The sequence below is a fragment of the Macadamia integrifolia genome, chromosome 2, assembly GCF_013358625.1.
Source record: "Macadamia integrifolia cultivar HAES 741 chromosome 2, SCU_Mint_v3, whole genome shotgun sequence".
NCBI lineage: Eukaryota > Viridiplantae > Streptophyta > Magnoliopsida > Proteales > Proteaceae > Macadamia > Macadamia integrifolia.
The window spans coordinates 37,669,948-37,688,052 of NC_056558.1; the positions used below are offsets into that span (position 1 = coordinate 37,669,948).

General features: G+C 38.4%; 1 protein-coding gene and 1 pseudogene across 3 annotated transcripts in view; both read left to right on the forward strand.

The window, feature by feature from the left end:
* The window catches only part of LOC122093689 (4-hydroxy-tetrahydrodipicolinate reductase 2, chloroplastic-like), a 28,591-nt gene that overhangs the window by 1,788 nt on the left and 8,698 nt on the right, over positions 1-18,105 (forward strand). For all 3 annotated transcript variants that reach the window (XR_006144534.1, XM_042664100.1, XM_042664091.1), the window contains exons 3-5: positions 6,098-6,335; positions 7,730-7,863; positions 7,957-8,031. Coding sequence is in view for 2 of the 3 variants with exons in the window: in XM_042664100.1 (XP_042520034.1) it covers positions 6,098-6,335; positions 7,730-7,863; positions 7,957-8,031 (447 nt within the window). In the remaining variant the exon portion in view is untranslated. The remainder of the gene's footprint in view (positions 1-6,097; positions 6,336-7,729; positions 7,864-7,956; positions 8,032-18,105) is intronic.
* On the forward strand, positions 13,099-14,194 carry LOC122091003 (annotated as a pseudogene).

An 18,105-nucleotide genomic window follows, 5' to 3' on the forward strand; every position in this document is an offset into this window, starting at 1 on the left:
TTTGACTACTTTGGTCAATTGCACTTGAGTTCCTTCAAGACATCAATATCATGGGTTCTGTACGTCTAATGTCTTCTATTTCGTTTGTTGATCTAGTTTTTCTATGTAGTAACTTATAAGTTTTCATGTTTTCTTGTGGTCACTTAATCTCATAGTTGTCAAGGAGGCAAGGTGACCCAAGGCGGTGTAGGGATGCTTAAGTGCTTAGGCGCCTATGCATTGCCTAGGCAATCAAGGTGCCCAATTGTTTTTTTTTGTTTTTTTTTATTTCCCCTCTTTTCTAACGTTATATAGTATGCTATTTATATCTTATATTAAAAAAAATAAATATTAAGCCACATAAAGTCATCAAAAATCAACATTAAATCACATCAATTCATAAATTATCAACATTAAGTCATCAAAATCAACATTTAAAGAAATATTCTTGTTCTTTGGTAAGATTGATTGGTGAAATGATTTTATTTTTACATGAGACTTTTTATTAGGTAGAGCATACAACCAGCTTCCCAACAAACCCAAGATTATTTTACTGCACTTTTGGTTTTTAGGAATGTTTTACCATGATAAGATTAATGAAAAATTTTCAAATTTTAGAAAAAAATCCAGCATTTGACAGTTGAAAATTGCCCTTACAACAAAATATCCAGTTCTTGAACTGGGGGGTTGAAATTTTTATCCTTTTGGAATTTGATTTTTAAACTATTTTTATTGGATTCAAATAGGGGGTAGTGGTGTTTGCTTTTTTATGAATAATATCTTAAGTAAATGAAAATCATTTACTTACACGATATTTGGCATAAATAAGTGCCAAACCTGATTTGACACCATATTGAGGCGCCTTGCACTAAGACGACGTCACGACAATCGCCTAGGCCCAGAAAATCTCATGGACGCCAAAGTGACATCTTGAAAACTATGCTTATGCTACATAAGTTGTTCTTGAGTGTAGGTGACAAAATAGTAGCTTGTGAATTTTGTTTTAATACAATTTATTTGAAGGCATTGGTGTTCCTTGGGAAATTGACTCAAAAGACATATAACACGTGAGTTATTATTTGATTGGAAATTTCTTCATTTTTTTCTTTCAATTGAAAACAAAAACTTTTGATGCATCAGTATCAGAATGCACTTTCTTTACACTTTCTTTACAAAATATACAGTATCTATCTTGTCATCCCATCCTCTCAATATAGAAGCCAAATTTAGGTTGAAGGAATCAATAGTAGAAGAAACATTTGTGTATCCCATGATTTATTTTCAAGTCTGCACCTATTCTTCTCTTTCCACAAGCACCATGTAATAGATACCACCGAAGGACCAAAGTCCACAGGGTATCTTCTTTAAGACTAGTAATGATCTGGCGGCCAGGATGTAAAATTCATCCTCACTGGTTCCACTCATTTCTTCTTAAACAATCCAAGATAATAGGGAGACTTGTTTTTGCAACTTCATGTTGCAACAATATATGAATGGGATCCTCTTTTATTTTTGACGTGTGCTACTAACAAAAGGAAGATCTCTTATTTTAGTCCATCAACTCTAATCAGTTAGGTTTCTAATCCAGAATTTTACTTTCTCTCTAAAGTTTGTCTTCAATATTAGTTTTTCCTTAATTTAAGGTTTCAATTGTTCCTGCAAAAAATGATACTTCTGTATCAAAAAGTTTCACGACTTTTCAAAATGGCTATTTTAATCATATATGCATAATCTTCTTTCCTTCTTCTTCTTTTTTTCCTAATTCCTTCCCCTAGCCTTGTGGGTCTCGCTGAAATCTTGTCATGCTTCCCTTCCCTCTTCTACAGCACTCCCCAGATCCTTGGTGCCAGCAGTCATAGTGGTCATCACAGATGCCCGAGTGCAGAGATGCAGTCAGACAAGTGAATACTAGTCTCTCTCTCTCTCTCTCTCTCTCTCTCTGTGTGTCTGTCAAAGTACAAATAGCACAAAGAGCACAATTGCATTTGTGCATGGGTAGTACAGATTGACACAGACGGGTTGTACATGTTGACTGATGGTGCTTTTAGAACTCTAGTTTGTTATGATCTTTGTTATCAGATGTAGAGATAAAAACTTTTTCCTCAATTGCCAGGAGACTGAATGGAGCTAAGGGAAAAAAAAAAAAAAAAAAAAATCGGCACTCCATGAAACAGGAAGCCTTAAGGTCAGTCTGCACATCATCTGGCAATAAAGAAGTTGATAGATGGTAATGTGCAATTTGGAGGGGAGGCAAATTGACGAGTCCATATAGAAAGCAAAAAATATGGAGGATTAAACGTTGCACCAAAACAAAAATCTGTCCTATGGAAGTTCTCTGAAGAGGACCTGGCAGAAAGACTAGCTTCTTAAACAAAGGAAACATGATGTTCTTTATCTTTACCCAGCTTTAAATCTGATCCAAAGACAACAGTATATTCAATTTTCTCTGTTTCATATACTGTTCATTGGGAAACTTTTGGTTCAAGCTATTCCTTCAAAAGAGTGAGTTGTATCTGGTCTTATTTTGATGAGTTATTTTGCTAGTGAGCTTCAACAGCTGGGGTGTTCTGATCTCCTCCACTGGTGATCACTTATTTGGATATATGGGAAATCAAGAAAACAACTTAGTGTTTAGGGCTTGTCATCCTGTTCTTCATTCATCGATTGATTGTGCAGTAAAGCCTCGAAGTGAGTGCTCAAACTGAGGCATGTTCATCCATGTGTTGGATATCCTCTGAAATATGTTAACCGTAAGGCTGTCAGTCCTACTTCATCCTGGAATTTTACTTCCCATGGTTTCCTTAGAGTAAATTCAGATGCTGCTATGGGAGAGATATGGAAGAGGTGTTGTTAAGCTGCACTCTGAATTCATGAACATGATATGATTCAAGCAGCATCCTCATAAATGAAACCAAAGTGTTAACAATTAACATTGATTGTAAAATGAACAGATATTTTTTTTATAAAGAGGAAGTTTGCTGCTACTAGACAGATTAGGGTGCAAGGAACATCATAGTGGAATAACTAAAATTAGTTGAACTTTGGACTGGGGAGGAACTCAGCGGTGGACATGAAGCATCATTTATAAGCATGTGTCATTCAGTTTTGCCAACAATAAAGATATCATGTACTGCTGGAGATATTCAACCAATACAGTTACCATCGGGGAAGAGGAGGGTAAAGGGAAGGATGATTAGCTTGGGATGAGAATGAGATCTACTGAATATGGTGGACCCCCTCAAGAAAAACCAAAAAAAGGAGAAAATAATAAATAAAAAGTTACCAAAAAAAAGAATTCAATTTTAAAGTTATTGGGGTTTTGTATTCGTACTTTTCATATTCCGTGTACAATTTGAGAGAGGGTTAAACGGGGAGGTTCTGATATTATCTGAAGGCCTTAGGGTCGAAATCAACTTCTAACAATTTTCAACTAAACAGCTGCAAAGATATCTCAAGTACATGATACTGTGAAGTTGAAGCATCTGACCTGGGAATAATTTTCTTATAAATAGCAGCCATAGATTGAAGAATGAATGGCAGCATATAAAAACAGCAGCAGAAAATAAGCAAATAACACCTGTCCATTGTGTGCAGGATTTGTTAAGCCTTACAATGTTTATGAAACTAAGGAACAGAATAGTATTATTAATCTTAAAATATGAGTGTTGTTTTTCCTACATGATTTGTTTCTTACCTATCTTAGATTCTTTAAAAGACTGACTTACTTAAACTAAACTACGTGCTTGTATATTTGGTGGTAGCTCATTTACAAAATAAATCCATTTCCAGCAAAGAAAACCCAGACCAACTAATAAATAAAAACAATTAGAACTTGTAACATGTCGTACTTAATTATAAAAACAACAACAACAATAACTCAGCCTTTTTCCAACTGAATAGGGTCACTACTTGGATCTGTCCCAAAAGAAAAAAAGAGAGAAGGGAAAAGAGGAAAATATAAAGAAAAGAAGTGAAACAAGGCAATGTAACACCTCCAGGCCATCCCACCTAAACGCAATCGTACTTAATTATAATGCTTCTAAATTACTTTCTCATCATTTTTCCTTTCTGGTTATGAATAGAATGCCATGTATCTCTTGCGCTAGTTCAAGGGCTGTTAGCCGGTATATTTTTCAGCACATAGGTTGTAGGTGTCTGATGTTCTTGGATAACTTCTTTTTATCTAAGTGAAATTTCAGAAAATATTCTCCATGAGACCCATAAGTATCTGATTCTGACTCTCATATCTGCATCTATGTGATGCTAATTTACAGTTTTCCTTTGGAATGGTCTGATCTTGTTCTGTCTTTTCCTAAACAATTTGACAAATTCTCCACCTATTCTTGTTATATAATTCCTCACACTTGTGCAAATTATCTTTCGCTTGTACTGAATTGTTTACAAGTTTTGTTGGGTGCAATATTTTATTAGATTGAAGTGTAAAACTCTTGGAGTATGTGGGGTTGAGTGGTTAGCCAAGTTGTTTAACATGATTATGAACAAAAAAAGATACCGGATGAGTGGAGGAGAAGCATGGTTGTCTCAATCTACAAAAATTAATAGCATATTCAGAGCTACATTAACTATAGAAGTATAAAACTAACGAGTCATATCATGAAACTTTGGGAGAAGATTATTGAAGCTTCCCTGAGAAGAGAAACAAAGATCTCGAAATACCAATTCGGTTTTATGCCAGGTAGATCCACAACAGAGGCTATCTACCTAATACGGATGCTTATGTTAAGTTATAGCGCCCACAAGAAGGATGTACACATGGCTTTATTGATCTAGAAAAAGCATATGACATGATCCCTAGAAAGTTAATTCGGCATGTCCTCGTAAAGAGAGGGGTATTGAGCGCATATTTGGATATAATTAAGGACATATATGAGGGAGTGGTGACTAGTGTGAGATCTATGGGAGGTCAAGGCAAGAAATTCCTAATTACTATTGGGTTACATCAAGGATCGGCCTTAAGCCCCTATTTGTTAGCGCTTATCATGGATGAGTTAACTAATAACATTCTAGATGAGGTCCCTTGGTCTATGCTTTTTGTCGATGATATTGTCTCAATGGATTAGACTAAAGCAGAGATTAACACTAAGTTGGAGTTATGGAGATCAACCTTGGAAACAAGAGGTTTTAAGATTAGTTGATCGAAGATTGATTATGTGTATAATTTTAGCCACTCTATGATGGATAATGAAATGGTGAAAATTGAGGAGAGAGAGAATCCGCAAAGTGACTATTTTAGATACCTGGGGTCAACCATAAATGAAGAAGGTGTTATAGAGGATGATGTTTCATAGAAAATTAAAGTGGGATTGATGAAGTAGAGAGGTGTGTTTGGAGTGTTGTGTGACCGACGTATCCCTTTAAAGCTTAAAGGAAAATTCTAGTGGACTGTTGTATGGCCAGCTATGATGTATGGGGCGGAATGTTGGGCAGATAAGAAGTGTCATATAGAGAAGCTATGTGTAGCTGAGATGAGGATGTTAAGATGGATGCACGGAAAAACTAGGAAGGATAAAATAAGAAATTATCATATCAGAGTTGAGTTGGGAGTTGTCCCGATCAATAACAAGCTCCACGAACACCGTTTGAGGTGGTTTGGCCATGTTCAAAGAAGGCTCAAGGACACCCTAATAAAAAGGAGCGACCATATTCAGATTGAAGGAGCTAAAAGACATAGGGGCAGGCCTAAAATGAGCATAGGTGATGTAGTGAGGAATGAAGCATAGTCTCGGTGTTGTCCTAAGTATGACCTTGAATAGCGCCTATTGGAGGGCAAAGATTCATGTAGCTGACATTCTTCTGACTTGTTGGGCTGGGCCTCTTTTCTTTTATTCTCATCTCCAATTTTTGCATCATCATCATCTTTTTTTTTTTCTTAGCATCCAAGTAGCCGACCCCATTCAGTTGGGTTAAGGTTGAGTTTGTTTTTGTTGTTGTTGTATTGAAATTAATAACTTCTGACATGATAAAATTTGTTTCTATTGACATTCTATTTTTATGTTGATGTATCTTCTCAAGAATTAATGCTGCTAAATTTTATTTCTTCACATGGAAGTTTGTCAAATACATTTCATGGCCTTGTGGTGGTTGTAATTTTCTGTAGGTGAACAGCTGTGCTGGTAAAATGGGGAGGGCTGTCATAGAAGCAGCAGTCTCTGCTGGAATTCAGTTAGTTCCTGTATCATTCAGCACTGAAGCAGAGTCTGGTCAAATTGTGCAAGTAGGTGGGCAGAATATTCAGATTTACGGTCCTTCTGAAAGAGAGGGCATTCTTTCATCAATTTTTGAAGAACACCCAAATCTGATTGTTGTTGACTATACTGTGCCTGATGCTGTTAATGGTAATTTTCTTTCAACTTTTATTTAGAGGATTCCTACTTTTTTTGTTTTGGTAGAAGGAGAGTACTTGAAAATTTTATTTGTGGTGTGTGGCCAAGTAGATCGACTCTATAGATACATCTGTTGGGTGTGACTCATAAATGTTGATAGTCCAAGCCTCTTGTGTAATGACCCGACCCCTTACCCTTGGCATGATATTGACTGCTTTGGCCCATGGGCCTCACGGATTTAAAACGCGTCATGCCGTGGTAAAGAGGCCACCCTTTATCAATAGCTCAGTATCTTCCTCCCTAGCCGATGTGGGACTAATGAGCATTGCCCCCTCAACGCCTCTCCTGTGTCTTGCCCCTATGGTTCAAGCTTCTTAGCTCTATCGTAGGGTTTTGTTTTCAATTTTATTTCTTTATACTTTTTTGTTTCTAGACAGCTGGAAAGGTTTAATTAATTCCAGATTTCCAGCCTTATAGTTTCTATTCTGTTGATTTCTAGAGAGCTTTTTTTTTTTTTTTTTTTTTGAGACAACTTCAGTTTTAAGGAACTCCACGCATTGCCGGTTCCCTATTAAGCTGGTTTTTAGCTATAAATAAAGAGAAGGGACAGACCTCCCCCCACAATTTTGACAAACTCTTAGCATTATGCTTGTTTTCTTCTATGAGAAATAGACAGCTCCTGTGAGATGCAGCAGCAGCCTTGGTGGGATGCCAAGATGTAGTGGTGAAATGCTAGTCAAGTTCTAGGTGAGAGCCTGAGAGGCCTAGTCCACATCCTTCTCTTCTATCTTTCTTCTTCTCTTTCTCAAGGTCACTTTTCTGTTGTTTACCCTTACTGTGGATACAAGTTCAGATTCTGTTTTGTTCTTAATTCAATTTTCAGATCAAACTTTCTAGTGTTGACATAGCCTCCACCTCAGTCCATCATTCTCAACTTCTGTAAGCGCTTTATTGCCCATCTTTGAGTTCTGTTATAGCAGCACTTCTACCTCAGTTTCTATTGTTACAAGTTTCTAATTGTTGAAGTTTATTTTCTGTTTTCTGTTCTCATTAGTTCCTAAATCCAATTTTTGTTTCTAATTTTTTTTAACTTACTATTCTTGATTCTACGTGCTATTTTCTGTTACTTGCTAAATCTGATTGCTATTTGAAGACTTGTGCTTTTGTGACTCCTTGATATTTTTAGATCTGACCATTGGATTCGTATCAAAGTTGAAAGAGTCAATACTCATCCTTAATAGACCATTTGATAGGATTTGGGCTAGATCTGATCACTTATGACTTGGCTATCGATTTTCTCCAGTCTGAACCATTCCTCTTTCACTGAGGTTCTAGATGGGTATTGAAAATCCATTATTGATCTTATTCTTTACTTGCTCTCTTTTATTTTTCTCTTTGATATGCAGACAATGCAGAGACATATTGCAAAGTGGGTGTCCCTTTTGTGATTGGAACTACTGGTGGAGACAGGGAGAGGCTCTATAAGACTGTTGAAGACTCAAAAGTTTATGCAGTAATTTCTCCACAAATGGGAAAACAGGTGCTTACAACCCATCATTTGGTTTTAGTTAAGGGATTCATTTTGACTATGTTTCTCATCCCCAAAGAAATCTGATTTGGTTGGTTTCCATAGGTTGTTGCATTTCTTGCAGCCATGGAGATTATGGCTGACCAGTTTCCTGGAGCTTTCGCAGGCTATAGCCTACAGGTAACAATATTTTTCATGAATTGGTTCTCCACACCTTTGAGTATTCCATTATTTGGATGGAGCTTCACAATTTGTTCCTGAGTAGAAGTTGTAGCTGACCCACAAAAAATGTATATAAGCATTAGTGCATATTAGTGGGCAAGCCTTTGCGCAACAGTTTAGTTGTGCTATTGCAAGTTTGCAATGTGTTGGTTGCGAGTTCGAAACTTGGAAACAGCCTCTCCTGCGAAGCAGGGGGTAAGGCTGCGTACATTTGCCCCTCCCAGACCCTGCAGTAGCGGGAGCCTTGTGCATTGGGATGCTCTTTTAAGTATTAGTGCATAATACCATTTCTATTGCTAGAAAGCATCAATCAAAGTCCTATAATTTCAATGACCAGAGTTTTTTTTTTTTTCTTGTCTTTAATTATCAAGAAGATCATGAAATAATGAATTTGGAATTATGGATTATAAATGACAGCATTTTGTTGGAGTAGGTCAATAAACTTTCAAAGTTTGGAGGAACTCTTAAATGACTCAAATTTTCTGAAGATGGAAGACTTAAAAGAGACTGACCTCTTGAGGGAAGGATTCAGTAATGGTTCATGTTAAAAAGAAGATAGAATTTCAAACATAATTTTTATCATGGTCTAGGCTGCAAAATAACTTTGATATTGGATGCTGAAAATTATTCATAATTGCAGCAGAAGGGAAATTCGTCTTAGCTCTATCATTTTGGAGGGTGGTGATGTAGCCCATGTGATGTAAATCCCCATCATAGGCTACAATATTGCAGGAGGGAGATCCAGCCAAGCAGCCATCGACCCAGCCTTAAGGCTGGGTCGATCTCCATCTATTAAAGGCCCATTGGCCAGCAAGATGGGCCCATTGATCCACTTAAGTCAAGTCAGCCACTTAAGTGTTAATTTAATTTATTCATTAGTTAATAAAGGCCCATTGGGCCCATCGATTTATAATTCAGTAAGGCCCATTAGTGGCCATCGATTTACTTGTAAGGAAGCCCATTAGTGGCTAGTAGTCAGTGACTAATTAGTTTCCTAAGTTGACTAGGTTTCTAATGTTAGTCCTAGTAGGAGTACAACTCCTAGTTCTAATGTGACTGCTAATAGCATAGTTTCTGCCCTCTATTTATAGAGGAGCTCTTGTACTCAGAATTTCAGAATGGAATAAACAAAGATTGCAGTCAATTGCTTCTAAACAGCCGAGATAGCTGTGGGTGAGATGCCCAGGCTGAGATAGCCAACTCCACCCACAATTCTCTTGGTTACTTTCTTCCTTTTTTTGTTTTAATTTACTGTTCAGTCGCTATTTACTGTGATCATCAACCTAAGTGAATTCAGAACTGTTTAAAGCCTTGAAGATCAGAATCGACCAGCAAGTTGCTACATTCTTGAAGACCATCGATCCCCATACTTCCACCTCAGAGTTCAGGTTTACAAAACCCTTTTAGGGGTGTGTTCTAGACAGTCAAAGGATCACTCGATCATCTTCTTAAGGCTGTCCAAGGGTCTAGCTGCAGTTCTCGAAGGTTCTTTCAATTTTCTCTCTCCAATGCCTGAAATGAAGAAACTGCATATCTTTCTCACCAGCTGGCAGAATCCCTCATCTTTGGAGGTTTTGATCTTCATATTAAGGTCTACAATCGACCTGAATTTGAGCCCCATCAGAGAAGCCTAGCTCCAGCTGCAGGTATCCCCATTAGACCCTAGCCGCAGGCTTCACTCTCCTGGGGTTTTGTCTTTTAGCTGTTGGTTCTTGTTTCTGAATTGTTTCTTGTTAGTTTAAACATTCTTTGAGATCTTTCCTTGGTATTTTCGGCTCCTAATGCTGTACTTGTCAAGCTCATTCAAGAGTCCTATTTGATTTGGGTTTGGGGCTGTAATTCATTGGGGGTAGTTGCCTAGTGTAACCTACTTCTACATTACCATGCCAAGCAGCACCTAGTGTAGGCAGAAATATTAGGACTGCAGTAGATGAGTAGGGTGTTTAGATGGTAATATGGGGACTATAAGTGGGTGGGATATCATTGTCTGAGAATGGGTGGAGTCCAGCTCCTTGGACATGCCTTGGTTCAAGGTCTAATCCAATATTGTTGAGGGAATAGGCACCTTCAAGTACTAAGATTAGCAGTAGCAACATGAGAATCTTTCATTCAACTTGCTTCCAATGTTTACAGGCAGTCCCTTTTATAGAATGGTTGGAGGATTCTAGACTTTCATTGAGACTTATTATTATAGGATGAATTTATGGGAACAAGTTTAAGTCTTTGGGTTTAGTTGGAACTATTTTAGATGGCCGCTGGTTTTGATTAGTAATATAGTTTAGGAAGGGTTGTTAAAGTCTTTAAGAAGTCTGGTCTTAATAGGGTAGTTTTGGATAGTTAAATGTGTCAAGTCCAATGACTTCAAAGAGTTTTAGTTGTGTCGGACAACCTGCCCAGGTTCACGTCCTTTATTCTTTCTTATATTAGAAACTTAGAATTAGATAATAGAAGAAGTGACTTTTAGTAAGAAACCTACTTCAGATGGGGCCTGGGTGGTGTGAGAAATCATACCATTTGCAAATGATTAGGTTGTCTGCGGAAAGAAACAGGCAGGTTCTTGTAATAAGGCCTTTTCAGTTCCTTCGATTGAAAGAACGATTAACTGGCCTACCTTTAATTGGTGTCCATTGTCCAAGCTTTGAGATCATCGGGTGTGCTTGGCAGTTTGCACTAGATCAATGTGGGATTTGACCATTCGGTTGATGTTTTTCTTTGGAAGGGAATGAATGACTGGGTGAACTGCTGCAATATTTTCCCTTCAGGTTTTATTCATTATTCTTTTGTGCTTAATACCATTTTTCAAAGAGTTGTCTTTTGGTTTGGGCCTTGGGTGGACCAAAATTGTGTGGTCTGTAAGGTTTCTGTTATGAAATAATATTTTTTGGTCACTCATTGTCTTCTTAGGTATTAGCTTGGTCCAAGACAGTTTGAAGCTGTTCATAGAATTTTTACTTCTGATTAGTGCTTCTTTTAAGGTTCTTGTTGTTTCTGATTAAATCTGCTTCCCAGCGAGTTCTTCCTTAATCTCTTGCTTTCACTGGTTAATAAATAATGCAATCTAATTTTCTACCCTTACTGAAAGCTGCTAATACAATCTTAGTTTCTTCGTGATTTCACTTTCTTCTTATATTATTGGATCCAATTATCAAGTCTTTCCAGTATTATTTAATTTTGGTTAGGCCCTTGATTCTTTCTTTATTCCCCCTTTTTTTTTTCTTGAATACTAGCAATCACTTTTTGGATCAAGAACCTATTTTCTCTTCCGAAACTTACATCGATATTCACTGTGCTATCCCTAGATGTTAGAGAAAACAATTCTTTCTTGACAGTTCATCATTTCAATGTAGTTTCTTTTTTCTCCTTTACCCGATAGGTATGTTGTTTTTTTCTTTTTTAACAACTTCATAACATGAGATTCTTATATTCTTCAACACCTTTCATATTTATACTTTCTTTTGAATCTTTAGCAACTCTATTATTCTTAGGGTCTACTTTTCTGAGCCCATAGACTGCAGGTCCTGCGGCTTTACCATGGACATCTCTTGTCATGCAAGCAGCTTTAGGTTCGGCTGACAAACCCATTAAAAACACCTTTGTGACAACAAACTGAAACCGAACCAAAAATGTAACCTCATTAACCTTTCTTCACCACAAGATTCCTATTTAACAGAAATTACCCTGCACAAGATGTCCTCTCAGATACTTAGGAATACTGCAAGCATCATCTCTCTTTGTTGGCTCTTGGTATCAGTAGGAGGTTCTGAATTGAAATTTAGTTCAAAGTGTTTGGTTGGTACAATAAGAAAATTTGTTTGCAGGGGTGGGTTGTGAACGGGAGTAACCAATACCTCTCCTTCCCCCCCCCCTGGAATTAAAGGAAGGGGAAGGAGATTATTGGCTGGGGAAAGCAAATAGCATGAAGGAGGGGGAGAGATGGTCAGAATATCATTTCAAAGGAGGATAATGGTATGATTTCACACTAATATTAGTTCCATCTCTTGCAATATTCCGATAGGAAGTTAGAAATATAAAAATGGTTATTTCTATTTTCTGTAGAACTCAAAAAATGCTAACGATAAATTTTGGTGTAATTGGGAAAAGCTATGTTATATTTTCCCATTCCAGAAAAATAAGGTACTTTTTTTTTTCTCATTCTTTTGTGTGTGAAATAATGATGTAGGTTCCATGATCTCTTCGTTTTGTATGGAAAAAGAGTCGCTTTAGTCTAAGAATAGTTATTCACACTTGAATTAATATTGGTGTCTTGATAAACATATTTGATGCATTACCATCTTCTGATGATGAATGTCAGGTGTAATTTTAATGATCACCTAAGTGGGTGTCCCATAAAAAGGATCCTTTTCTATTTGTGTAATATTTTTGCATTCCAGGGCATAAGATAAACCTCTTCCTTGTTCCTGTTCTTTTGTGTGATATGATGGTTTAATGTCTCATTGTCTGACTTTCAAATAAAACTGTGAGTCAGTGTCTAGTATTGGGACAAGGGGTATCAGTCGGAACCTTGGTTTTAGGAGATGGCATAAGACAAGAGAAAATTGCCATGCCACACCCTGAACTTTGGCCTTTATTCAATGCCACCCCTTGTACTTTTCGAAATAACAAAGACACCCCCTATTAATTTAATAAATGCCAAATCCATCCCTGCCGTTAGCCATCTCCGTTAAGTGATGGAATAACTGTTAGTTATTTTGTTAAATGCCCAAAACAGCCCCACATAATGTGACATTACTAACTTACCCTTGCCCTTTCTCCTTCCTAAAAGAAACCTAGTTTCCCTCTTCCCTGCTACCCAAAATTTTTGCCGGAGGATTTTGGGCACAAATCACGTCCTCTTGTCCTCCTTCCTCTCTTCTTTCTTTCTTCCTTCTTCTCTCCATCTCATCGATATGGAGCTAAAGGAGCAGTTGGTATGGCTATTCAGTTCAGTTGATCTACTTCAATCCCACCAGGAACTTATTGACTGCTCATCTCAGATTGATTAAGAACTCTTTCTACCAATTCATCATGTATTACATCCCTGTTGTCATCTGGCTAATGGAATCCTACCCTCGAAGACCCTCCCTGTGTTTATGTGACTCCAACTCGTGACATGATCATCAAACGCCCACACTCACATGTTGATCCTTCTGGTTTGGTCTCACACCCTTATCTCCATAACTGGATTTACCCCAGCTCCAATCTTGTCAATTTGGTTCGTAATCTCAGTCATGTCTTAGGCAATGACCCACCTGTCTATTCTTGTCCCCAAGCCCAGGGATCCAATCCTCCCCCAAACCTTGTTCTCAATTCTTTTTCTTCATCAAGGCCCTCCTCTGTTCACCCACCGTATGGTGGCAGTCGGTTCTTTCCGCCAGCGCCTTCCCCACAGCAACAGCATATGGAGGACCAGGGTGAAATTTATCGGAGGAATTTGATTAATCAGCTTATGGAGAAGTTAAATGTTGATGCAGAGGGGTTGAGGAAGAACAGAGAGGCTGGAATGGAAGGGTTGTTTAATTTGCAGGTGGTTTTAAGACAGAGAGATGAGTTGCTGTCGAAGGAGTTGAGGAAGTTTCAGGAGGAGGGTTTGGAGCAGGAATTGCAGATGATTATGATAGATACAGATATGTTGGAGTCATGGTTGAGGGAGAATGGAAGGAGGGTAGGGAAGGCAAAGAGTGTTGAGGTTGAGGAGGTTTTTGAGCTTTGTGATGGGCTTTCCAGACAGATGCTTGAGTGTACAGCTGCGGATTTGGCTATTGAGGATGTAATTTATACATTGGATAAAGCTGTTCGGGAAGGGTCTGTCCCCTTTGATCAGTATATGAGGAATATTAGGTCACTCTCGCGTGAGCAGTTCTTTCATAGTGCCAAGGCAACGAAGGTCAGGGAGTTGCAGATGCAGTCTCAGGTTGCTAGCATGGACTTTTCCATCCCAAGCTCCGACCTAATCCTCACCCTCCACTCCACACCATCCTTTGGATTCACCGTCTCCCGTCGCTCCACCGGCGATGTCCTTTTCAGCACTTCACTGGAGAAGTCGAACTCTGACACTATGTTTGTGTTCAAGGACCAATACATACAGATCTCATCGCAGACAGAGCATCCATCTATGGCTTAGGAGAACATCTGCCCAAGAGGATGTGATTCGTGCCCAAAATCCTTCGGCGAAAATTTTGGGTAGCAAGGAAGAGGGAAACTAGGGTTTCTTTTAGGAAGGATAAAGGGCAAGGGTAAGTCAGTAATGTCACATTAAGTGGGGGTGTTTTGGGTATTTAAAAAAATAACTAATAGATATTCCATCACTTAACCGAGATCCCTAATGGCAGGGATTGATTTGGTATTTATTAAATTAATAGGGGGTGTCTTTGTTATTTCAAAAAGTACAAGGGGTGGCATTGAATAAAGACCAAAGTTCAGGGGTTGGCGTTGCAATTTTCTCTAAAGACAAAGAGCTAGATTTTTGGTTCAAAGCCTTTGATTTTCTCTTCAGGATGTTTTTGTTTCTCAAGACTAGTAGCACAGTATGTACCCTAAACTCCAATGTTTTGTTCTCCGCAAAGTCTTGTCTGTGGCCCTGTGCCATCTGCTTTGTCCTGAGGATCCGGAGCACACTCATGTCCATGCCTCACAAAATTCTATGGAAATTTCATATCCCTCTGGAATGTAAAGTCTTACACCAGGAGATTTACCACAAAAGTTTCCGTGATTATTTTCCAGTTGAGTAGAGGAGGTTGGTGCCTTTCTCCTTCCATGTCGTATGTGCAAGGATTATTGGGAGTCATTTGATCACTTATCCTTCATTGTCCCTTCGGCAAGAGAATATGGTTCCATTTCCTTGGAGTGTTCCATCTGGAATTGCCCTTCCCCAGTGATGTCGTGGGACTAATGGGGTTTTGGCATTTGGTCTTGTTTGGAGCAAGGTGGAGATTCCTTTGAGAGCTACTCTTTCGGCAGTTCTATGGTGCATCTGGGAGGAAAGGAATACAAGTCTGTTCAGAGATGAGTGATGCTGCGGTTATAGAGAAGGTGAAAGTAAGGGTTGCTCATTAGGAATGGTGGATCAGTTGTCTAGGGATGTCTCATCCACCTTCCTCTTTACAGACTAGGGAAAATGTATTCAGCTTCAGGCATAGTTGTCAAGGCGTCGCCTGGGCGACGACTAGGCGTCTAGGCGGTTTTCCTGGGGCCTAGGCGACAGTTGCCTTATTGCACTGCATGCCGCTTGTGTTTGGGCACTTATTTATGCCAAAGATCATTTGTTATTTCATTTACTTAAGATATTATTCATAAATAAGCAAATACCCCCTATTTGAATCCAATAAAAATAGTTTAAAAATCAAATTCCAAAAGGATAAAAAGTCAACCACCCAGTCCAAGAAGAAAAAATAGATTTTGGTTATAGGGGCGATTTTCAACTTTTAAATGCTGGAGATTTTCTCAATTGAAGATTTTATAAATTCTATTATGTTAAAACATTGCTAAAAACCAAAAGTCCGGTAAAATCATTTTTTGTTTTGATATCCATAAAATTATTTTCATTCAGGCGATTTTAACAGCATTCGCGCATTTAAAAATAAGTTTGACCGGAACATAACTTTGTCATTACAACTCAGATTTAAGTAATCTTAGACTTGTTGGAAAGCTAATTTTATATTATAATTGATACAAAAAGTCTCATGTAAAAATAATATCATTTGACCAGTCAAACTTATTATAGAACCAGAGCATTTCTCTAAATTTTGATTTTTTATAACTTAATATGACTTAATGTTAATTTTTTATGATTTAATATGGCTAAATGTTGATTTTTAATGACTTGATGTTGCTTAATCTTGATTTTTTATGATACAAGGTATATATAGCTTACTAAATAATGTTAGAAAATAGGGAAAATAAAAAATAACAATTGGTCGTCTTGTTCGCCTCAAGGCGTGCGCCTTCTCGCCTAAGTGCTTAGACAACCCTCCACCGCCTTGGTGCCATGACAACTATGGCTTCAGGATTCCCAGGATGAGACAGGTCTCTTGGGAAGCTCCATTTTTTCGCATTGTAAACTTGACCTTGGATGGTTCAACTATGGCCAGTCTCAGGCTGATGCAGTTGCACGATGGACATAGGAAAAAAAAAAAATCTTTTGATTTGATTCTCTTTGGATTTAGAAACAATTTCTTTTTGTATTAGTTAGCTTCTAATTTTATATTAGTTTCCATTTTAAATTAGTTACCATTTTGATACTTTGAGTTTTCTTTTATAAGCCATGTAATTCACTAGTAAGAGACAGATTTGAAGTTTTGAAGAATTAACACTTGGTTGAAGAATTTTTGGGTGTGGAACCATGACTGCCGACTTCTTTTTCCTCCCTCTCTGAAATCTTCGTATCTCTTCTTTTCCTCTTCTCCCTCCCCATCGATCTGCTATTATTGCTATTTCTCTTTTCTTTTTCTGTTTTCGTTAACAGATACTATTACTCTGTTTTCTGGGTGTTACTTGCAGCCACAGTTTTCTTCCATCAATCTGTCCTGATACACTTCAGATCAGTTTGAGGTTTTAAGGACTCATCCCTCTAATGGAAACGACTTCCTCTACATGGATGCGAGTGAAGATTTGATCTTTGCTGGAAGTTCTAACCAGAACTTCACATCTGATTCTGTCTTTGCGTTAGACTTGAGTTGCAGAAGTGTTGCTTTCTCTTTGGTTTCTGTTTGAACACCCATCGGTTGGAGACTGTAGATCTTGGAATAATCGAACCCTTCCACGAGTTTCAGCCAGATTGAAGGCCCCATTGATGAGTTCACTTGTCTGGTTCGAAGGTTATTTCCGCTGATTTCTGGTTCTCACAAGGAGAAGAAGCTTGAAGAATCGTGGACTGCTGTTTAGGGCATTTAACCCCTGGTTTGACCTTATTGCCCTTCACTTCCTCATTATTCTCCTTAGTCCTAAATTACCCTTTTACTGGCATATTGTAGCCTAGGCCTTTAGTTCCATCTAATTACAAGTCTGCCACTCCCTTCTAAAGTTCTATTTATTTACAAAACTGCCACCTTCATTGGAAACTTCAGCTTAATTACAATTCTGCCATTTAGTTGAAGCTTTATTTCAATACAATTGTTATTGGGTGTTGCCTTTGTTTTATTGAGTGTTTAAGTGGGCCCTAAGCGATCCGATTTCAGCCCTTGGGATTTGGATCCGCATCACAGGCCCTCAGGCGGGAGGGCCTGAGGGGTATCATGAGATCGTCTTCAGGTGATGCACTGAAAGCATATGCTGGTCCTATTGGCGAGAGGACCTCCATTAGAGCTGAACTTTTCCTTATATAAATGGGTTTGGATCTTTCTCAGAGAAGGCTTTGAAGACATAATAGTTGAGGAGTATTGTGCAACCATTATACCTTGGGCATCATCCAAAGTTCAGGGACCATAGAGTTTTCTCATATTACAAGGCATTAACATTCATGGATTGCCCTTCTCAGAAAGTACCCTTTTTCATCAGCCACTGGGAGCAGCCTGGCCATGAGGCTGGGCTGGCTCCCCCCCTCTCTCTCACCCTTCCTTCTCCTTCTCTCATCCTTTCCCTATGTACCTCCTCTCTCTTCTTCCTCCACTCTTTCTTTTCTTTCCCTCTCCCTATCACCCTTTCCCTTCTTCCTCTTTTGTCGCATAACGGGAGCTCGTGATCCACCCTTGCTGACTCCCTTGCACTTCTTTCTACCGTCAAGCCTCTGATCTGGTGACTTTGAGCCGCAACTCAGTTTCTGGAGAGATGTTGTGCCACTGGCAAAATCGCCTATCAGATCTGGATCTTGTGTCGCCGAGTTCTCCAGATCCCCCAGATCTGGATCTTTGGGGTTCTTTGTAATTGTTGACATTGTTGTTGTCATAGTGGTCAATGTGTTATAACTTTGTACTGTTATATCTTTTATGCTTTCAATAATGCTATTGTCATTGCTTATAAAAAGATAATGGTGTTGGCGATGGTCTCTTGGTTTTATATATGATAAAAAGAGTTGCATTAGTCTATTGGTTATTTTCA